The sequence below is a fragment of the Mustela erminea genome, chromosome 10 (genome assembly GCF_009829155.1).
Source record: "Mustela erminea isolate mMusErm1 chromosome 10, mMusErm1.Pri, whole genome shotgun sequence".
Lineage (NCBI taxonomy): Eukaryota > Metazoa > Chordata > Mammalia > Carnivora > Mustelidae > Mustela > Mustela erminea.
Window position 1 is genome coordinate 25,640,427 of NC_045623.1, and position 23,623 is coordinate 25,664,049.

The window sequence follows — 23,623 nt, forward strand, 5'->3', positions numbered from 1 at the left end:
AATGTCTGCCAACTGTGAAATGTGATAAACAGTAGGTCAGTATGATTTTGAAATGTGCTACGGTACCCAGGGGGGCTTGGAAAGAAAGACTGTGAACCGAGGATCCTCTTCTCTCATGCCTGTGACAGGGCTCTCATTCTTCCCACGCAGGGTTTATTCAGGCCCAGTACCTCCTAAGATCTCTGTGGGAAAGTGTGAGTCGGAAGCCAGAGCATCTGGAGGGTGCTACGTGTACTTTGCGTGGTGGTTAGTAGTGTACTGTGCAGGTGGGGGTTTGCTCTACTGTTCAAGTGTTGTCACCAGTCTACAACACATATGGTCCCGATGGCGGGACCACGGGGCGGGGGGGCCCGTGGGTCCACATGAGAAGGAACCAACACTATTAACATGAAGCTATTCCATGCAATGAAAGAATCAGAAAGACTCATTTTGATTCTGAATGAAACAGAACAGACCAGAGAAATACTGTTTCTGAGCCCTTCTCTGGATATCGCTGCTCAGAGTTAGGGACCTCGGTGCCAGAGGGCGTGGAGTTGGCCTTTATATGTTTTCAGCAACTCTTGTTAACTGCTGAGAGGTGATGACTCTAAATATTTTGACAGCCCACAATAGGACTCCATAGAGAAGCAGAATCTAAGATTACGCATGGTTTGGACATTTGAACAAGTGTTCTGAAGGATGAAGGGACTAGGTAAGATTGAACTCCTTCCAAGTGTCAAAGTCAAGGAGTCAGTCTTACCTGAGGGCAGTTGTTTACCTGCATGTTCAAATACCTGTGAAAGCTAATCTGAATCTTGCAAGGAGTGGTGATGAGAAGACTGCATAGAAACTACGTTATATACAATGAATATTTTATCATTATGTTTTTGAGAAATAACATAAATCTTCAACTTTTCTTCAAAATTTTATCTTGCCTAAAATGAAGTTCCTGTTAATATTATCTGAATGTCCCACCAAACTATTCCATCACAGGCTTTCCAAATAACATTTTGAGGTAACAGGCTGCTTCCAAAAATAAGTTGCAGCAGGTTGGGGACACATTTAGAAAATTAATATTCCCAGCCCGACTGCACTCTGCCAACCCATATAAACTCTATCTACTTCTCTTTGTTTGAATAAATGTTACTGTTTGTTGGAATGTCTTATCTATAAGCTTTATTTATCTAGCTGTTTTGTTTTGTTTTTAAAGAACAGATTCCCATATTGATGCTTATGTAGAAAAGCTTGTTGGGGGAAATTATATTCCTTTATGTAGAAAAGCTTGTTGGGGGAAATTATATTCCTTTATGTAGAAAAGCTTGTTGGGGGAAATTGTATTCCTAAGTACGAAGTTCAGATAGAAAGGCTTTAACTGCTTGACTTTTCTTCCTAAAATAAAGCAAACTAATAAAATATTAAAATGTCAAGGTTGACATCGGGTGATAAAGTGAGTTAATATGTGTTTCATAAAGCATTTTGACTCCATTCCTGAACAAATCTTTGATGATGAGTATAATATTCAAGTTGGAGTCACATGGCCTAGGTTTGAATCTCAGGTCTGCCATTTACTAGTTGTGGGAACTTGGGGAAATTACTCAACTTCTTTGTGCCTCAGTTTCCTTATCTGTAAGAAGGAATAGTAATATCTCCCTCGTAAAGCATACACAACAATATTTGTAAAGCATTTAGAACCGTACCTGGTCCATGGTAAGTGCTATGTGTCACTTTTAAAAATGACAACAAAGGCAAAACGTTTATGAATTTATATAATACATTATGTATCATAAGCTTAAATTAAAGGTGTTTAAGTTCATAAGTAATCAGTTTTGTAAAAGATACTTCCTGTTATATATTGGAAACCGTAAATTGGCTTGCTTAATAAATTCAGCTGAACCAGAGCTATTAGGGTTTCACATTCAAATTATAATTATACCTTTTCCTAATACACCAGAAGCAGTAAGCTGGAAAGTTGCACTCATACCAAAAACAAATGAGACCAGACTGCAAAGTGAGTTTGTGTTCCAAGATTCATCTCATTCATTTATTTTTGGGTCTCAATCATGCTTTTCTTTGTGCGTTCTCATCAAACATTTTTAATGGCTTAGTAAAGTATAAGGATTTCCTATGTAATCAACATTTACTCTTTCTGTGAAAGTGTTTTAAAAATAAAGTCCTTCAAATGTCTAGTCATTTTTTTTCCCCCAGTAAAAATGAATGGCCTTAAAAGACATTTGTTCTGTCAGTCTGTTTAAAGATGAGAGAAATGAAAGCCAAGAAAACCGGAAGAAGATGGCCTCCAGGGATAGATCTGTATGATGAATTGGAAATTGCAGGGAACACTATTTCTGCTTTCCCAGGCGGAGCTGTCACCTGAAAAGCCTATTTCCATGAAAAGGAGTGTTACCCGGCCTATCACAGTGTGGTCTGTCGAGTGCACATTCCCTTAATGCAGTGAGGTCCTTGACGGTGACCACTAATAATTCAGTCCTGTTGTACAACGGAGACTTACACTTTGATACAGAAGGAATCTCAACCATACAGCGGTCTAGATTTTCTGAACTCGCAAAAAAAATAAACATTAAAAAAAAAGATAGGGAGAAGAAAAGAAACAGAATTACTATCTGCTACGAGGCAGTTACGAAGATCCACTACACAGGCTCAGGTCCTTTGATAATTCTCCCCAGACTCAACAGCCAGCAGACACCCAAGGAGGTCCAGTGAGGGAAAGTATGACTCTTCAGCACTGTAGGAAAGAAATGTGATTCTCAGATCCGAAAGGTCAGGTAAATCCACCATCGTTCCCAGGCCATTTTCTGCTGCACAAACAACATCTCAAAAGTGCTACTTAAGTGCCTTTTTATTTCCCACCTGTGTCACAGTTTAGAATAATACCTTTCTCTCTCATTGTGTGAATTAATACTTGTTCTCTTTTGTTTGAAGTACTGCTTTCTCCTCTTCCTAATAATCGGGGACGTGGTGAATGTGTTTGTCATCACTTTATAAAGTTAGCCTTTTTCACCTTCCCTTTTTTCCCTGAAGAGCCCAAATTCTTTTATTCAGTTATTTTAAATAACTATACTAACAAATCCTTCCTAAATGTCAATTCCTTTCTCCTAAATAGGAAGACTTGCTTTGATTGGCTTTCCCTAGTGTTTCTGGAATATCAGCTTTACCAAATATTTAGGGTTGTCCCTAGAACATAGGTTTCTAAAATCAAACAAGTTTGGGAAACCGTGGGCAGTAAAGTTAACAGTTTTCTTTAACACACTGTCGTGCTTTTGGTCATATAAGAAAGCTAATTGGGAGGAAATTACCATCTTAAATGCAGAAGTTCAAACCAGAAAGCTTTGATTGCCAGATGTTCCTGAAAATAAACCAAAATTTAAAAACACAGTATAATGTCAAGTTGAACTCCAGAACTGGATGGCATGGAGTTGAATCCAGACTTTCGGACTTAGTAGCTAAATGACCTTAAGTAAGTCATAATAATCTTTCTGTGCCTAGTGTTCTCATCTATAAAATGAAGACAGTGAAGTAATGCCATCAAGGGGCAGCTAGGAAACAGGAGTTTTAACATGCTAATATGCACTCTACATCTCTGGGAAGATTACAGTTTGTAGCTTTTAGCTGATTTTTTTTTTCTTTTTTGACCAGGAACATCTCCCTTCCCCCAAACCCACTTAGCATCCTGCTGAACATAGTTTTGGAAGTAATGACTTAGGGACATTTAATTATTGCCTGTGCTTCAAAGACTTGTGTCTAAAAACCTCATTATCTCAAATTTCCAAAGAATTTTTCAAGTTTTATCATGCTTTTTAAAATTGTTGCTAAAAAACAAGGGGGATTAATTTCAACATGTATTTTAGAAGGGCAGAAAGCAAGCCAAAAAACTGTGTACCAGTTTTTGTTTCTTTTTTTGTTTTTTGTTTGTTTGTTTGTTTTAAATTAGGAATTAGTTCTTTTGAGGAATGACGGGTACATTATAATGGCACTGCCCTATGGTAGATTTGTGAACATGAAGAATTTGACCTTATGTATTAAATTTTTTCTTGAAACTACAAGCATGCAAAATGACTGAATTATAGTGCTCTCATAATTCATTTTTTATAGCTTATGTTCACTACATTTTTGTGAATGGTTGGGCAAATATAAAGATCATGTAAAATTTAATTAACTGGGAAAGTTTTAATGGTTTTCACAAACTTCTCATCATTAAAAAAAAAAAAAAAAAGAATGTGCATAGTGTAAATCTGTGCCTTGTTGTCAGGCATACCATGCTTGCTTTTTCTCTATGATCATGCTACTTGCCACCCCCCACTTACCCCTAGCCACACACACACAGGCACACACTCATGCACTGTGAGATTAGTGTCAGGACTTTCACATGATCCCAACATAGCAAACTGCTCTATTATCTTATTCCAACTATCCCAGATTTCCTTACCATGAGCACTAACCCATCACAGATCTGAGTTGGACAGAACCTTCAAGCTCTTCTAATCATAGCTAAAATTTGGACAGTGCTTACCCTGTGCTAACTCTTACTCTAAGAATTTTGTAACAGTTAACTCATTTAAGTCTTACAACAGCCTATGGTGGCATTATTTTGATTATCCTTATTTTATAGATGCAGACACTGAAGCAAAAGTTCATACTATACTACTTCACAGAGACACGTATGCCTTTCTGGTGCTTAGAGTAAAAATGTTCCAGGTAGTACTTCTCCATGCTGGGCTCCAGCCAGATCCTCAGGCTCTGAAGTGTTTTAATACTGACCACACTGCTTAGATGGGATTGAAGAAGACTGGATCCCTTTCTGTAAGAATGTTCCAGAGAGGAACACCACGTTGGGTCACTTGCGTGTTTAGTCCTCAGGGAGCACGTACTCCTCATCTTGTCTCTTCTTTATTCATTCGCTAGTAGAGCTAGTGCATGTGTTCGTGTTGGCAGCTATGTTGTAAGTTTCTCGGACGCCTCTGGCATTTCAGCCAGAGTGAGAAGTGTGGTAGACTCCAAGCCAGAGGATGAACATGTGTGGGGTGCTGAGCAGTGAGTGGCTTGTCAGGATGCTCCGTCTCTCCAAGTCTCACTTAAAACATGTGAAAAGCGAGAGCTTCGGGTTTCTTTTTATTTTAAGTTTCATTGAACCTTGCCTTGTAGAATCCCACCTAGAATCCCATTCTAGGCACTACAGTGACTAGAATAGCTCTTTGCACAGTACAAATACGTAATCATTATTTGTTCAAATAAATATCTAGAAATTCCTTTAAAGATATCTCTGAAAATTTTAAAACATATGGTAATCAGGACTTTTAGATCCCTCAGAATATCCTTCAGGGAGCTTGGGCGGGCTTATTAAAACACAGGTGGCTGGATCTCCCAGCTAGAGCTCCCGAGACAGTAGGTCTGCTGTGAGGCTTGCCAGTTTGTACTTCCGTCAGGTTCCCAGGTGCTGCTGCTGCTGGGACCACATCTGAAAACCACTGTCCGGAGAGCACTCTGAAAATTGACCTATAACTGTCTTCTACTGGCTCCACAATTAAAAAATGATTTCATGAGCTTGTCCCGCCCATCGGTGGGGATAACATCTTCCCGTGTTTCTTGTGCCCTGCTATGTGCGTGAGCAAGTCTCCTAAAGACTGTGGACCTTCACACAAAGGACCAAATCCAGTCCCTGGCCTCATTTCCTCCTGTGTAAGCTGCCTTCGGACCCACTGCTTCACCAAAACTGTCCTACGCCCTAGGATATGGGGGCTTTCTAGGTGCCACCCACCCACAGTCCTAACCACTGCTACTGCCATGTGCAGATTAAGGGCACGGGTTCAGAGAATGAACTGCCTTGGGTTCAGATGCTGCCTCTTCACTCCACACCCAGCCCCAGGAAGCTCACTTCATCTGTGCCTTATTTTCTTCATCTGGAGCTGGTTTTTAATATCAATACTTACCTCATATGGCTGAGTATTTGCAAAGCACTTAGAACAATCCCTAATACCTAGTAAATGCCATGTAAGTTGGTTTTCTTGTCAGTCTTTTTCTCTCCAGCTTCACAGAGATATAATGGCATATTGCACAAGTTTAAGGTGCACAATGTGTGGATTTGATAGATTTATGTATTCCAAAATGGATTAACACCGTAACACTAGCTAACACCTCTGTCCTCTCCTATGAGGGAGAACATTTAAGATCTACTCTTGTAGCAACATTTAAGTATTCAGCACAGTATTATTAGCTGTGATCGCCATGCTGTACATTAGATCCTCAGAACTTGTTAATCTTACAACTGGAAGTTTGTGGTCTTGGACCAGTATGTATGCATGTTTGTTTGTTTGTTTGTTTGTTTCTTTTTTAAGATTTTATCTATCTATTTGAGAAAGCACAGGAGCCGGGTGTGGGCAGAATGTAGGAGCAGAAGGAGAGGGATAAGCATACTCCCCACTGAGCAGGAAACCTGACTCAGGGCTCCATCCTGGGACCCTTGAGATAATGACCGAGCTGAAATCAAGAGTCATATGCTTAACCGACTGAGCCACCCAGGCGTCCTGACCAATATCTTCCTATTTCCCCCTAACCTCCAACCTGGTAACCACCATTCTTCTCTGTTTCTATGCATTCAGCTTTTCCTTTTCTTTTTCTTTTTAGATCCCACATATAAGTGATACCATGCAATATATGTTTTTCTTGGTCTGATATATTTATTTAGCAAAATGCCTCAAGGTTCATCCAGGTTGTAGCAAACAGCAGGATTTTCTGCTTTCTCATGACTGAATAGTATTCCATTGTATATACCACTTTATGGTATATACCACATATGGTATATATCACTTCTTTATGCATTTATCCATTGACAGACACTTATGTGGTTTCCACTTCATAGCCATTGTGACTAATGCTGCAATGAACATTGGAGCGCAGTTATCTCTTTGAGATCCTAATTTCTGTTCCTTTGGATATATACCCAGAAGCAGGATTGCTGGCTCACAAGGTAGTTTTAGCTTTAATTTTTTGAGGAATCTCCATACAGTTTTCCATAGTGGCTGCACCAGTTTGCATTCCCACCAACAGTGCTCAAGGGTTCCCTTTTCTCCACATCCTCACCAACACATATTATCTCTTGTCTTTTTGATCACAGCCATTTTGACAGGGGTAAAGGTGATATCTCATTGTGGTTTTGATTTGCATTGCCCTCATAATGAGTGATGGTGGGCACCATTTCATGTGACTGTTGGCCATTTGTATGTCTTCTTTAGAAAACTGTCCAGTTGTTTCTTTTGTCCATTTTCAATATTTTTTGTTTTGTTTATTGTTGAGTTATATGAGTTCTTTATATATTTTGGATACTAAACCCTTATCAGACATATGATTTGCATAAATTTTCTCCCATTTGGTAGGTTGCCTTTTCATTTTGTGAGCATATTGGGGTTTTTGCTGTGTAGAAGCTTTAAGTTAGTTGGTTATATGTTAAATATTTCCCAAATTTGCCTCTCAGAGTATCAGCTTCATGATTTCTCTTATAGCCACATACCACCTCAACTATCACTTATTTTATTCTTTAAATCAATCCACTTAACCAACAAAATGTAAAAGAAAACATATCATTACCATAAATGAAATACCAATATCAACTGGCAAAGAGAAGCTAACCATAAAATGAATGTACTGAAAACCAGTGGTTTTGAATCCAACCAGATATTCTCTGCTGAAAATGGAGTGTGAGACTCATTCCCTCTTTAGTCAAAAAAAAAAAAAAAAAAAAGAAGAACGGGCGCCTGGGTGGCTCAGTGGGTTAAGCCGCTGCCTTCGGCTCAGGTCATGATCTCAGGGTCCTGGGATCGAGTCCTGCATCAGGCTCTCTGCTCAACAGGGAGCCTGCTTCCTCCTCTCTCTCTGCCTACTTGTGATCTCTCTCTGTCAAATAAATAAATTAAATCTTTAAAAAAAAAAAAAAAGAAGGAGATTAACAAGTTCTCATTGCTGTGAATGAATAAACCCCCACATCTCACTGGCTTCACATGTTAGAGTTTATCTTCCACTCACGTGACAGTCTAGTGCAGCACTACTGACTGGAGAACTTTGACTCCTTCTGTCTTACGGCACCAACAACTGCTGGGCCTGGAGAGTTCCCTGCTTCCGGGCAGCAGATGGGAAGAAAACATGGAGAATGTACACACGATTTTCCTCCTGGTCTGAAACTGACACACATCATTGATCCTGACGTTCCTTTGGTGTAAGTCACCACCTAGCACCAGGCATGCAGCGAATGCTGGTCTGGACTAGGAAGCCACTTCCCAAGGCAACTTTATAATATGAAAGTGAGGACACAAGTTTTTGTGGTCAAATTAGGAAATATATATACTTAGAGCAAAACATAACCATAGTTTCTTACCTGCTGGGAGGAAATCTGGACCACTAAATCTATTACTATTTATCACTAACTATATTACTTCTTCCGTCATTCTCCTGAATTCATTAAATTCTCTCTCCAACCTCAATTCCACTCAGCAACTATGTTTTAAGAAGTTAGTAACACCAATTACTAACCAGAAGTTAGTAATTCCAGCAAAAATGCTGGAATACATATAGACACTGAAGAAACCTTAATTTCTCATATCATGACACAAAGTTAATGAGACAGTACCCAGTGTAGCTTTTCACTTCTTGGTACAGCTAAGAATTTTCTTTGGCTAGCTTAAAGTTTGTGGAAGGAAATGAGTTCCTTCTTTATCTGTGCCTAAATAACCAAGAATGGACAGTGTGTTTGATAGAAACCTAAATATAGGGGCGCCTGGGTGGCTCAGTGGGTTAAGCCACTGCCTTTGGCTCAGGTCATGATCTCAGGGTCCTGGGATCAAGCTCCGCGTGGGGCTCTCTGCTCAGCAGGGAGCCTACTTTCTCCTCTCTCTGCCTGCCTCTCTGCCTGCTTGTCATCTCTCTCTGTCAAATAAATAAAATCTTTAAAAAAAAAAAAAGAAACCTAAATATAAACCCAATGCCTTCCTGCACTTTAAAATTTAAGTCTCTCTCATGACTATACCTTTATGGATAAAGTTGCTTTTCAGATATTATTTCACATATATCTGAAGTGTATGAGACATGCCAACTACCATCACACTGATGGTGTGACCTCTATTGCTGCGTTACATCTTTACATCGGCACTGGTTTTCTTGTACCAATTTCAAAACAATTATGCATGGATATCTTTGAATCATCAAAAGTTGAAAGAGAGAGCAATTTCTAATCAGGTTTTCATAAATGAAAACATAAGGCTATTTGGAGTTTGTCATTTGATGAAAGTCTACAGTGATTTCATCTTCCTGAGAAAACTTATTTCAGTATTTTGTCATTAAGGAGCATACATACTAGAGGGTCAGCCTCTGGGAACTGAGGCATGAGAACAATGTTATGTGCTTATAACAAACATTTGAGCATTTATATTTGGGGATTAATGATTTGTTCCTGCATCTTTGTAGGTTGCTATTCATTGGAAAGATGGAGCTTTTTACTCACTGCCAAGCAGGGTAATGGATCAGCTATCGGACCACTACCAGTTCTATCCTCAAAGATGGGATAGAGATGGGATAGGTTGTTTAGAAAGGGTGTGTGTGTAGGTCCCACTTCATAAGCAAGGTAGGGCTCAAGAGACTTCATAATGTCAACACTGAGTTCAATAAAGCATAATGGAGTTACTCCATCAGAGGATGGAGTATAACAGGAAACATGGTACTCCAGCTGTGGAATGTAAGGCTTCCATTTACCTGGTGGGTTGAGGCTCAGAAACACATCTCTTGCCTCCAAGCACATAGACTGTCAGGTTGCAGTTAGGAGAGGACTATGACTCAAGGAATAGCATGGTTGCTCAGACACAACTCTGACTGGGTAGGTAAAATGGTGAGCCATTGAGTACCATCTTTGGTACCGGCTCCTGAGCCTTTCACGGGCATCGTCACATTCCATATCAGATTTACATGGACCATGAATAAGACACCACCAACCTTGCACAGGGACTGCTTAAGGGCTTCCTGTAGAACTGAGGATCAGACAAAGGCTTTCTGCTTTACACCTGTAGAAGATAAAGGTTTGGAGAGGGCTGGGCCAGAGAAGGCTGTGAAAGCCCTCAGACGATGATGACCTCTGTGAAAGAGAAGGGGAACCTAGGGGTACAGGGTCGCCAGCCCCTCAGAACACAGCACAGTTTCAAGAAAGAGTTGGACAGGCTGATTGGCAGTTTTCAAATCAAAATTGCCAGTCAGAGGTATCCCACATCTCAGGGCAACAGGCTTTCCTGAGTGCCCCATCATACTTAGTCATTTGCTAGAAGGAGCCTACAAGAAGTGTGGTCCCAGTGGAACAGCAGCTGGATGCGTGAACTGGAAAGCCTCCCTGCAGCAGGCCAATCTGAGTGGTCCGTCTCACTGTGGCCACAGATGCTTCCAGTGACGCAGCAACATTTCTTCCTAAATGTGCTCCTGGTAGTTATTGTCCAAACCAACTAAAACTTAGACTCATACTATTATTCATTATTTTAATTGTGTCCACCCAACTGGGTTATAAAGCTTTCTTTAAACAGCCATGCCTAACATGGAGTCCTTAACTCAGAAGGTATCTAAGTATACATCGTAATAAAAATTGCTTTCTTTTTGTTAGATGAACCTGCTGATAGTAGTAAACAATGGGAGTTTGGACTTAGGAAGTCGGGACAGGTAGAGAGGTTAAGAGAGAGTACGATTTGGCTAAGGAGTTTCACAGCTATCACAGTGGGGGAGGCAGAAGTCGAGCATGTGAAGTAGGTGCAGCCACGAGAGGAGAGCAGACACTAGGATCGAGGCCACTACATTTGATGAGATGAAGTCCCAGGAGGCACACAGAATGCAGTACCCAGAGAACATGGTGGAAAGGGCTAGTCTAGAGAAAGAACTAGCATGGGAGTGGGGAGGTCCAGCAAGATGGGATGGATAAGAGTTGAGGTAGACATCAGTGCAACTCCCTTTTGCTGAGAAATAGGCTTTCTGCCCAGAGAGGCAGTTTCCGTGCACCATGACACACTTTCTTAACTTTGGTGAATTGAACCAGAAGAGAACCTGTCCCCAGTGGAACCCCCTAGGGATTTGGAGTTGGGACACAGTAAATCTAATTGGTTGAACTTTCCCTGAACTGAGCTGATAGGTTCTAAACAGGGCTCTTGACAACTGTTGGGCAATCAAACCAGCAGCAGAACTGGTTTGCAGAAAGACAAGAATGAGTCAGGCATTCAGAGAAGAGCTGAGAGGCAGTGTGACTCCAGAGACAGGGAGTGAGATGGAGAGAGTAGTTGCCTAGATTCCTGAGGAATTTTCATTCCTGGATCTGATCCTGAGTCCCATACCCCGAGTTCTGAGATAACCCTCCAAACCCTAGAATAAATTCCCAATTTTACTTAACCCAGTTTGAGAGAGTTTCTTTTAGTAGCAGCCAAACAGTATTGATGGAGATGGTGTTTTGGCAGATAGGCTGAAGACAAAAATAGGGAATTCAGAAATGTGCAATGTGCTGACATGCACCCAGGCAAGGGGTTAGCATTAGGAAAACCAGGAAGCAGAGCCCTAGGAAGAGGGACCCAGACAAGGCCTGGGTAAGACAAGGTCTTAGCCTGGTAGGAACCTGGTAACCAAACGCGTTATCACGTCAGCGACAAGCATCCAGGATCTGGTTATAGGAAGGGACTAAGGTGTAAGGTAGAGCCTTTATCACAGAAACATGGCAGGAGTTGGTTATTAGGAGTCAGGCAAAAGGTCAGGGGCTGCCTGAGACCTTCAGATCTAATGAGGATGGAATTCACATATGCATTTAATAAGAATTATTGGGTATCTGTTACATTCAGAGGAGTTTTGTGTATCATAGAATACCAGACTGAGTTGAGGGGGTCAGTGTACTCGGGGGTAGAGCCAGGAGGAGGTGGAGAGCCCTGGTACCTGCTCTGGCGGGGAGAGAAGGCTTAAGGGGGCGGAATCAGGCGGGGAGCCAAGACGCTCATGATGTGGAGTAGGTGGTAGACTCTTAGAATTTGGAACACTGTAGGGCAACACAGACCTGGAAGCAGTTGAAACTGAAAATGCAGGAAGTAATTTCTTTCAAAGAGCAGCAGCAGAATGATTCAGAAAGGAAGATGAGGAGATGTGAGGCACACAGCTTGTCTGTTTGTCAGCTTCTCCTAGGGCCCTGCTGGCCGCTGACGAACCTGTGGAAAATACGTCCTGCACCTCTTAAGGCCAGATGAACTGTTTCATCACACACCTCTTCTACTTTACCAAAGTTAAAAATTTCAGGAGGGTTTGGGAGGCTATGAACTCTAGCTTTTCTTAATTCAGCCCAGTCTTACCACCAGATAGGCAAGATTGGACTCCTTTAATGGAATTCAGCTCAACATGTACTGATACAACCTTGAACCCTGACCTCCCTGCAAGAAGAGATATAGTAAGAAAAGAGGAAAAGTTAGAAAGAATAAAAATTGGGGCACCTGGGTGGCTCCATTGGTTAAGTGACTGCCTTTGGCTCAGGTCATGATCCCAGAGTCCTGGGACTGAGTCCTGCATTGGGCTCTCAGCTCCACGGGGAGTCTGCTTCTCGACTCTGACCTTCTCCCCTTTCATGCTCTCTCTCTCTCTCTCTCTAATAAATAAATAAAATTTTTTTAAAAAAGAATAAAAATTAAGAAATGCCCTATAATCTGTTACTTATATTGGAGTAGAACTAGGTCAGACGTTTTATCTCTTATGAAATCCTTCTGTATCTCCCACTTACAATTTTGAATATCCTATAATTACAGGTATTACCTTTCATCAAGACCCCAAAAGCATTTTTCCAGGCCATTTCAGGGACTCTCTGTTTAGGATGTTACTTCACCTAGACAAGATGTACTGAAAACTAGCCTTAATAATGACAAATTAGGCAACATACCATTTGCTCCATTTCTTTTCTCTTAATCTTATTTCTAGTGTTGTTGATCATTATATTAAATAAAGTCCAAAGATCTGAGGCCAAGTCAGCAATTTCTGCTTGCCTTCTGACTGGCTTGATGGGGAACAAATTATTTAACCTCCCTAATCCTTCCTTTCCTCATTCATGGAATGGAATATTAACACATTCTCTAGTACCTAATACCTTGCTGGGTGATTTTAAAAGGCACATATGAAAACCACTGCAAATGGTATTTAACACAAAGGGAAGGTAGGCAGGTCCTTTAGTAAATTAGCATAGTAGAGCAAAGAATCTGTATCCGGATTTTTATTTTTCTCCTTACTGGCTCTGTGGCTTTGGGCAATTCGTTTGAGTTTCAAGTCTTGGTTTTTTTAGTTATAAAAGAAGTATGACAATATTTTTTGTTTCCTTTTTTTATGAAGATGAAAATGACATATATGTACTAAAATATAAAGAACATATTAATGACTATAATTTTTAATACTGTCTCAGAATAGAATAATAAGATTTTGGCAAAGGATGACCTCAAGGCCAAGCACATGTTTGAATTGATTTTGTTTCTTGTTATAAAAGTATTAATGTAATTTGACTTTAGAGTGTCTTTATCTGATCCTTTCAAGAATGTTTTCATAGAAAATTGTTCCGATTTCTGTGGCAGTGTCAAATTTAAGAAAGACGTAATCACTTAAAGAAAAAACATGAAATTCAGTTACATACCAAAAATAAATAAGTGCGTCCTTAAGCAAAGATCCTTTATAAATTTTTTTTAATGAAGTCTTCCAGAAAACAAAAATGATATGGTCCATTTGTATTCACAATTTATCAGTTTAATACTTCCTTGAGTTGAGAGAAATATGGGTTGTATGCATAGGGATAAGGTTCTAAAAAAGGGCTTAGTTAAGCAAATATGATTCAGTTTTATATCGAGATCATTACCACTCAAAGGAGTTACTTTCTTGCATTTTTAAAAAATAAAATTATTCTATATTTATACTGCTTAAATTCTAATGTTCTTTAACCTTTTATTTCCTTGCAAGATAATAGTGGGAGAAACTGCAGTGTTTTGCCTACAACTGGCCACACGGGATTTTGAAAACCAGGAGAAAACTATTTTAACTGGAGATTGTTGCTATATAAACCCACTGGTGCGGCGAACTGTACGATTTCTGGGTATGTGTTCACTGAATTATTTTTATTGTTCTGGAAACCATGTTTATGTATAAGCTAACCCTTAAAATGATCAGCATTTTAAGACTATACAAATATTGGATTATATTTTATTTGAAAGGTCTCAGTTTGGTTTTAAAAATAACATTGCGTACTTTTTCTCATATGGCTCCAGCTCACATGTCATTTCCATATTATTTTAAAGAAAAAAAAAAAAAGAACACCACACTTGGATGTTTAATATTTTTTAAGAAACTAAAAATTATATAATTAAAATAAATGATTTACTGTGTTCATGAAATTTCAAAAACAGTGGGGAGAAATGATAATCTAGTTAGATTGGTGAACATCATGAAAGACAAGAAAAATAGATTGCCCGAGAAAAGATTATGTTGTGTTTGTTAATTATCAGATGTAGCTCTCCATGTGCTGCCTCTAGGGGTTTTTTTAATGTGAACAAAAACAAATTAGTGATTTTATTAGAGGGAAAGACTTACTATCACTATATGAAACTACTATAACATTGTATGTTAACTATACTGGAATTAAATTAATTTTTTTTCAATTTTAGAAAAGAATTTACTGATACTTTAACCTTCAGTCTGAAATTCTAGCACTAATACATATAAACATTGATGAATTATTACAAATCATTTCAAGTCAGTAGAAACTTGGCTAAGACAAATTTTTTAACTGACACAATAAAGTTGAATATAAATGATCATTTCCTGTATTTATCAGATAAAAAAAAGTATGTCTGTATATGCTAAATAAAATTTAAAATAAATTTTTATCTGTATTTAGATTGAGATTAAGGTCCAGTACCCTTCAATATATTTCTCATAGCAGTGGGATTAAGTTGAAGACCTTGGAGATATCATGCATAGATCAGCTAATCTATATGTAAACCCACTTAAAGACTAATCAAATGTCATCTTGCCTTTGAGTCTCTCTAAAGACAAAAGCTCTCCATATCTAAGACTGTTTTTTAAATTGCCATCAAGTTATACCTCAAAGCCCTTATTTATACTGTTGAAGTGATGACAACTCTTATATGAAACTTTAAAAAGCTATTTTTTACATGCATCAATACTTTGTTCTTGACTCATTGATCTTTGCATGAGTCATTTAATAACAAAATAAGCAATAATATACTCAAAACTAAAAATGATGAAATTGACACTTTCCAAAATACTGTTCAAGCAAATTTTATTACGCCTACTTAAGTGGATGTATTTTTGCATTTACACACATATTTCTAAAGAATATATGGCACAAAGTAAAGCATGTTTTAAATCTCTTTGTGTTTCTTATTATATGATTTTATAAAGTATTTAGGAATTCTTGATTTGTTTCTTCTCTCTTGTTCATTATGATTTGGACATTTCAACTTTGTTAAAATGGGAAGTTTATAAGCAAAACATTACTGCATAATAAGGCATCATTCTTTGTAGGGATTTTATCCTGGCGGTCAGCACGGTGGATACACTCATGGGATCTCATTTTAATAAGTATCTTTGTAGCTACAATATTGGCCTTGGGCCTGATGCACTGAATATTTTAACTCAAAAGCACATTTGGGAACTTAACAAACATCAGGAGACATTTCCATATCTTTATCAAATACTTCTCTCTATTTTACACAGCAAAACTTATTACAGCAGATAAAGAGAATGGTTTTGTTAAATAGAATGAGTTACATCTTAGCCTAGATTTCAAGAGAGTAGAGATGAAGACTTGCCATTTAGGTTCTTGTGCTGGGCCATGATGTTTGGAAGGAGAGGTTACCTGCATGAACATTTTCTTAAGCTCCTCCATTCTCTTTCATTTCTCTGCCTCTCCTAAGTTTCTGCTTTTGATAACATTTACTTGTATGACTCATGAAATTCTGGGAAGATATAAAGAAAGAGCTTTTTATGATTTCCTTTTAACATTTTTAGATAAAGAATGAACTAAGGTCTTTGTTTCATTGCCATTGTATGCACACAGAGTTTTGCTATGTGCGGGTTTGTGTGCCTGAGCCTTTTATAATCTTATATAATATTTCAAAAATTAAAAGGATAGCCATGTTCCTGATGCTGGAAAATTACTTGATCCTGCACAACTTCCCTGGTGACTTTCCTATATAACAGCCGACAATTATGTATAAAGGTTTAGCAAACAAACAATCCAGAAATTTATGACTAAGAAATGAAGTGTCTGGTTATTATAATAGCACTATATGACTTTTTAACAAACGAATTGTTTGGGATGTATTCTCCTGGCACAATGTAAAAATACCTAGTGGAATTTTATTTCCCAAAATTAAGAAGAATAGATTTCTTCACATTGGTACCACATTCTCAAAGTTTGTATCTGTCAGTTTAATTGAAAACGGTGATAAGGAATTTATTTTGCCCACTCTACCTAAGAAAAATAAATTTTGGTTTTAATGACCAAAAGCATCAAATTTAGAAATATATATATATATATGTGTATATATATACACACATATATATTTTTTAAAGATTTTATTTTTTTATTTGACAGACAGAGATCACAAGTAGGCAGAGAGGCAGGCAGAGAGAGAGAGGGGGAAGCAGGCTCCCTGCTGAGCGGAGAGCCCGATGTGGGGCTGATCCCAGGACTCTCGGATTATGACCTGAGCCGATGGCAGAGGCTTAACCCACTGAGCAACCCAGGCGCCCCAAGAAATATATATATATTTTTAATTTGAGTAGACTGTCACATTCCTCACAAAAAAGGACAAAAAAAAAATTTGTGTATACTTAATTTTATAAGTATAAAATTCTGGTAATGAAAGCAAACAAATTTTAAGGCTGTGGAGATAATTGAAAAATCATCATTTTGATTGCATTATTTTTTACAAAATTGCCCCAAATTTGATAAATTGAAGTCCAGCCATAAAATATAAAGTGGAACTAAGTTACTAGCTGTTAGTGTGACTTTTTAAAATGTATTCATGAAAGCAGCACAGAAATCAATTTGAACCATTCTGCTTTACTTAAGATTTTCCACGATATTTAAATGAAAACTAATGGCATTGGGTTTTACTGCTAATTGGCACCTCCAGCAGAGTTAATATCAGTCTAAATGGGTTTAAGAGGCATAATCAAAGGGAGACAACTGCTTTACTTTATGTTTGTAAGATGCAAAATATTTTCAAAATAGGGAAAAAAATCAAGATTGCTCACATTGGTAGAAGGTGAGACTGAGTCCTCTCCAGAGAACAGGTCTCCTTTTTAAAAATCGCATTACCCAAACACAGTCTTAGAATATATCTTCCTCTTTTTTCTGATGTCTTATAAACCCACGTTACGTAAAACTGTAGCCAGTGGTAGACGGCTCGATGTGTTAAATAATTTAACACTCCCACCTCTCCAGAAAGCGAAGAATCAGAAGTGAAATGGGGGGGAAACCATATGTATGTATGTATGACTTATTTCATAGTTTCTAAAATATTTCCATGTTGGCTTATGGTCAACCTAAATACAAACAAAACCAAACAGAGTTACGGTGGTTTGCTTTCGTCCTCAGGTATTTATGCGTTTGGGCTCTTTGCTACCGATATTTTTGTAAACGCCGGGCAGGTGGTCACAGGGAATCTGGCTCCACATTTTCTTGCCCTGTGTAAGCCCAACTATACGGCGCTTGGATGTCAGCAGTATACACAGTTCATCAGTGGGGAAGAGGCCTGCACGGGCAACCCAGATCTCATCATGAGAGCCAGGAAGACGTTCCCATCCAAAGAAGCGGCTCTCAGCGTCTATGCAGCCATGTATCTGACAGTAAGTAAGGATTATTGACCAGTCTTAGTCTCTCTGTTCATTCTTCCAGTGTAGACATTCTTTTTCTCTGCCATGATGGAAGTCGCATTAACCGCTTTCTGTAGGCCATTTAATTTACTTTTAATAATGGCTGTTTGGACTGTGGATAAAATTAAGTCAGTTGACTCTCATGAGATTGTGTGGGTAGTTGGTTGTATTAAAAAATAAAGCCATTAGCATTTCTATTTGAGAATATGTTTGTCTTTATGTTAAATAGGGCTTAATGGGAACAAATTTGTCCAGTAGCAGTCCCCCTAATCTTATAATAGCCCCATTAAGAAAGCTATCCAGGCCTCTTAGCTGCCTACTCAAGCTCTGATATTCTCTGGTGGACATCAGGAAAGGGGCACCGTTTTTTTTTTAGAATTTTTGTTTGTTTGTTTGGTTATTGGTAACTATGTCATCATAATATCTCAGCTACTGTTTCAGTATTTTCGCATAGAGCTAGGCAAGATGTCCTATTAAATTATGTAGGGTTTTTTTTTCCCTTTATTCTTGAGTCTTTGCCCTCAAGACTACTTCCCTCTAGGTGGAAGTAAATGGTCATGGTTGAGCACATTACTGATTCACAGGAGTAGAGAGAAGGGCAGCCTTAACAGGCAGCTCTTGGCCCCAGCATTCCTGCTATCAAAGCCCTTCCCTCGCTTACTAGCGTCTGCCTTGTAGCTATGGAGCTGGACTCCCAAAGTGTGCTCTTTAGGCTTTCTAATGGTTACAGTAAAAAGTTCAAAGATTTTAAATGTCTTTTGGGGTTCTCCTTCCCAGTGGTGCCAATAGCTCCTTTCTTCTGATTTTAACTCATTGACAAGAGATCTCAGGACCTATTTGAAACCAAATCAGTTCATTGCCAATGACTTAAAAAAAAAACCCTCAGAATTATTTTTACTCTCAAGGAGCTATTTGATTATGGAAATATTTCTGGTATTCTCAATGCAGTCCTGTCTGCTTATCTCTAAAAGCAGAGAGAATGCACAGTAATACCCTATGACACTTCTACCTGAGATTGGAAACAAAATTACTAAATAAGCGACAATTTAGGAGGGAAAATACAGCACTGTACTTACTGCTCATGATGGCAGAATAATTTTTGGAGGCTGTAAGTACATGCATTTTAACATTTCTAAAGTTTTCAAGCCGAGCTAATTCTAACCCTCACAGCCTGGACTTTTAAAAATCCCATCAAAAAAAAAGTATTTTAGAGTCAAAGATCAAACCCCATCTTACCCATTTTCTCTTCCACTGTCTTCTGGCTTCTGTACGGTTTGTCAGTTACAACTCCCTTCTTTCCCTTTCAGTGTGCTCCTGACTCCACTCCTCCAGTTTCCCCTGATTTCTTTATCCCTTCAGCTTTGCCTTCTGCTTCCCATTCTAAGGCACTGCAGACTTGCTATAAAATCTGTTTATCCATGCATATTCTTTCCTGTTCCTTGAATTGCTTGACTGCATGTCCCACCTCTCTTAGAATATGAAGCATTCAACCTTAAAATGAATGTTTAAAACTTAAGTGAATCAGAAGTGAAAAATACTTCTCTTTCATTGTCATCACATCTAAATCTGACGTTGTTATTTGTATCCGAGTATGAATTGCAAATATCTGCATATACGTACGTGATCAAGCCAATGACTTGAGACGAATTCCAGAATACTCTCTGAACCCAAATCCTGTTACGTGATTATTTTAGCCCTAATAGGTGATTGGTTTTGCTGTATAACCAGGGTTTGCCAATGGTGGTGAATGTGCTAGTATTATAAATACTTGATCTTTTTGTTGTGCCAAAATCGTGTTTTCAAAGGCTCTGCTTTGGGAGAAGGTAGTATGCTTTTAAGTCCTGGAGGAATCTTAATATCTTGTCTTGCCTGTGGTCAGCTGGCCAAGTGTTTTAGCAACCTCTTATAAGTATAATTATAGAATAATTGTAATTACTATGGCAAACATTCATTGAGCATTTACTATGTGTCAAGCACCAAGAGCCTCACTTTTACAAATTATTTATTACTAATTCTTATTGATGTATTAAAATTTATTCCTTGTTGATTGTTATTACTATTTATGTAGTAATTGGTCATTTGTACTAATTCACTGAATCCTCACAAAAAATCCTTAAAGTATGTAGTAGTATTATGCCCATTTTACAGATGAGGACGCTCAGAAAGTGAAGTAACCGGTCCAGATCCATAGAACCACCCACTTTCCTGGCTCCAATAAATCCAAATATTCCAGAGAAGGCATAATAAATCATATTAGTTCTCATGTGTGCATGGCCAGCTAAATTTCCTCCTGCTGCCCCCTAATCTCAGCATCCGTAAAGGTTACGGCAGAGGATTCGGATGGTAGATATGTTTAGAGAAAAAACATTTAATAACACTCCAGCACTCGGAAATCGTCTATCATTACACAGTGGTTCAGACTAAAAGTCAGGATTCCTGCTTGTAATTACATGGCCGGGTACCTCTGTCTTTTCAACAATAGATTCTGTTCTGTGCTAACTGCTTTTCTGTCTTCCCTGCCCCCCCTTTAGCACTGTGTGAGTGTGGGTGGCTGCTATGGTAACCCTGAATATAGCTCCTGCTGCAAATGTAGGCATTACAGGCAGGTTTTGCTGTTATATTTGAACCCATAGACATATATATTTCTTCCCAGCTTCACGAGAGACATCTTGGGAAAACTTTATAATAGAAATGTTGGGGTGTTTCCAACTAATACAGTCCCGTGACATGCTTGTCAGAATTTTGATGAATAAGCAAATAAGAAAACAGCCATTTACTAATTTTTTTCTGTGGAAACAGTCTTATCGCTGTATTTAGGTAGAGATACATTTGCTTACTGTTGTGTCATGTAAATATTTACGTATGCAAATACATAAATAAAAATAAATAAGCTCCACTCTGAAGTATATGAATAAGAACTGAGGTATAGTTTTCTGATATTTCCCTTTGTGGATTAGTCCCCCAAATTAAGGAACTTGAAATCTCCCTTAGCACTTGACTTTAATTAAGGCTTTGGGGATAATTTGATAACAGAGTTGTTCTCTTTTGCTTTACTGAGAACCTTCGGGGGGGAAAAAAATCCCTAAGCCTGTTTTTGCAAATATTGTTGATTTCCCAGGGAAAAATTCCGAAGGTTATTTAACCCTCAACTATTAAATTTATAATTCGGTGTTAAGTCACATTAGAATAAGATTTAAATTTAGCTTTGTGTTATTTGTTTCATATAAAAGGAGCAGTTTTTCTAATTAAAGTCAAATAAACTTCAAAGTTGAGAATGAGAAATAATGTTTCGTGACTTTCCAGTTAACCTCGTAAGTCAGGGAAACAGACATAAAATGATCTCTTTAGGTTACTTCCCATACTGGCCTTAGATGATTTTTCTGAAAATCTTTAGAAACACAAAGAAAGAGAGGAAGAAAGACAAAAAAGGGTCAGCTACGCTTGCTGGCCTTTTTTCATGATCTTTTGCTGTAAACAATGCACCCTAAATGTCAAAACAAGACTTTGCTATCCTCAGAATTCTGTGGGGTGATCTGTGGTTTTTACCTGTAGTCAAACCTTGCTTCTCTCGTGGGTCGTGTTTCACCCTGGCGTAGACGGGCCTGGAACAGGTCGATAGCTGGGCCTCGCTCATTCTCTAGAGATTTCCCGTGAGAGGAGCCTTCCAAGAGAGCAAAGGCTCGAGCTAGAGGGCCTCTTGGAGCGTAGGCTCCAAAACTCATTCACCGTCCCCATCTCTGTGCTCTCTAGGTCCAGTCCAAGCAAATCCCCAAGGCCAGCCCTGATCGAGGGGGGCAGAGGCCCAGACTCCACCTGTAAATGGGAGGCCCAGTACAATCAGATTGTGAAGAAGTGAAAACACCAGGCAAGAAGGGATTTGTGGATATTAAAGGGTTCACTGCAGTCTTTTCCCAGAATATTAGCGGAAGGCTCTGCTGTATCATTCCCTGTCTTGCTGGTGTCCAATCTTTGGCATTATCCTGCTCTTGTTTCCCACCCAGCCATCTTTTATAATCATCTTAGAGGTCCCATGTGCTCATGAGCTGCAAGACAAGGGTTAAATAAACACAACCCATTGGTATCTGTCTGCCCTTCCTTTAGTGACATTTTACTTCATCTCTGTAGGGGCACGTACAGGTCTTCATTCTGGACTACAGGAATTTGGGGGGTGCATGGCAGTTCGGCCGCAGCATGTGAGGTCATGTGGCTGGTCAGGGATTGTGTTTGGTGGAGAAATGTCGACGTGGGTAAGAAGAAAAGCTCTCGGCTACCTTCATGGATTTGTCTGGAGTGCCTGATAAAATCTGGCTGCCATCAGAAAGCCATGCCTCTAAATCTTCCCTGCCCAGAAGTAATTTAATGCTGAAACATGTAAGATCCCGGTGCTCTAGGTTTCAAATGAGCAAATTTGTGTCTACTAGATAATCTATCAAACAGTATTTATTGAGCTCCCACTTATAATGTGACTGCTGTCCTATTTCTCTGACTACTGCTGCCATCACAACTATTATTAGTTGATTGACATTGGTCCTGTCAGCCTTCAACTAAGTGTCACAGGGGGCGGGGAGGTTGCTAAAGACATCTGCAAAGTACCCCTGAATTCCAGTGTTTTCATTACCATGGACCCCTTTTATAACTTACCGTCTCTTGTCCCATACTCTTCTATGAACTTCACATTTCTAAATCTTCTATCTAATAGATAATGCTTTTCCACCCCAGCTTAGACCCAGATATTGAACAGTGACCCATAACAATAAAAATACCATAACACTGTTTTTGAAATGATATACATACAGTTACTAAATTTGCCCACATATAGCTATTAAAGAATAAGCAGCAAATGAGTCCAGACATATGTATGCTCTGCATCTTTACCTTAGTTGTCCCTGGATTCTGTTAAGTGACACTTCTAACTGGGTATTCTGGGATCGATCCATGGCTTTCTAATGGTGCTGATTCTCTAGGCACATCCCAGAAATCACTGTGTCTTCCACAGTGTACCAGAACCACTCAGCAGTGTGAGATCACCAGTGTGGCCAAATGACTTCATAGAGTTCCGGCCAAAGGTAAAGAATAATGACATTTTGGTTAGGGCATGTGGGCTTTTGCAGGTAAATATACTGTTCTATTAAGCTCTTTGAAATACTAAAAGAGATGTCCCAGAATTCGTGAATATGTCTGGAGTTTCTTAGGTGTTAGCGGACTCCAGGTTGGGGACTCCTGGCAGTGCTCACACATTAGAAAAACAGGACTTACTATTTTTTTTTTTAAAGATTTTATTTATTTGACAGAGATCACAAATAGGCAGAGAGGCAGGCAGAGAGAGAGGGAGGAGGAAGCAGGCTCCCTGCTGAGCAGAGAGCCCGATGCAGGGCTCGATCCCAAGACCCTGAGATCATGACCGGAGCCGAAGGCAGCGGCTTAACCCACTGAGCCACCCAGGTGCCCAACAGGACTTACTCTTATAGGACAATATAAGGTATAATAAAATCAAATTTATAAATACCATATATTAAGCATGTTCTTCAACCTAAATCTTCATCTTTCCTTCTGATTTTAAAAGAAATGATGACAGTTTTATTGGCCCCTAGAAGTATCATGGGCCCTCAGTACCATGCCTACTGGATAAGTTTGCCCTGAAGATAGGGCATCATTAAGTTCTCGATGGAATGTGATTGTTAGTCTATTTGGTAATGATAGTGAGGGCCAC

General features: G+C 39.0%; 1 protein-coding gene and 1 long non-coding RNA gene across 8 annotated transcripts in view; one reads left to right on the forward strand and one right to left on the reverse strand.

Moving 5' to 3' along the window:
* The window catches only part of PLPPR5 (phospholipid phosphatase related 5), a 121,100-nt gene that overhangs the window by 25,891 nt on the left and 71,586 nt on the right, over window positions 1-23,623 (forward strand). For all 6 annotated transcript variants that reach the window (XR_004276265.1, XM_032302717.1, XM_032302718.1 and 3 more), the window contains 2 exons: window positions 13,969-14,101; window positions 17,636-17,886. Coding sequence is in view for 5 of the 6 variants with exons in the window: in XM_032302717.1 (XP_032158608.1) it covers window positions 13,969-14,101; window positions 17,636-17,886 (384 nt within the window). In the remaining variant the exon portion in view is untranslated. The remainder of the gene's footprint in view (window positions 1-13,968; window positions 14,102-17,635; window positions 17,887-23,623) is intronic.
* Window positions 15,943-22,880, reverse strand: LOC116567579. 2 transcript variants are annotated; one of them, XR_004276266.1, is made up of 3 exons: window positions 22,789-22,880; window positions 19,150-19,404; window positions 15,943-15,986 (listed from the first exon to the last, which is right to left on the reverse strand). It is a non-coding gene; the product is annotated as an uncharacterized LOC116567579 (long non-coding RNA). The 2 variants fall into 2 exon arrangements; XR_004276267.1 differs by lacking the exon at window positions 15,943-15,986 and adding an exon at window positions 17,812-18,025.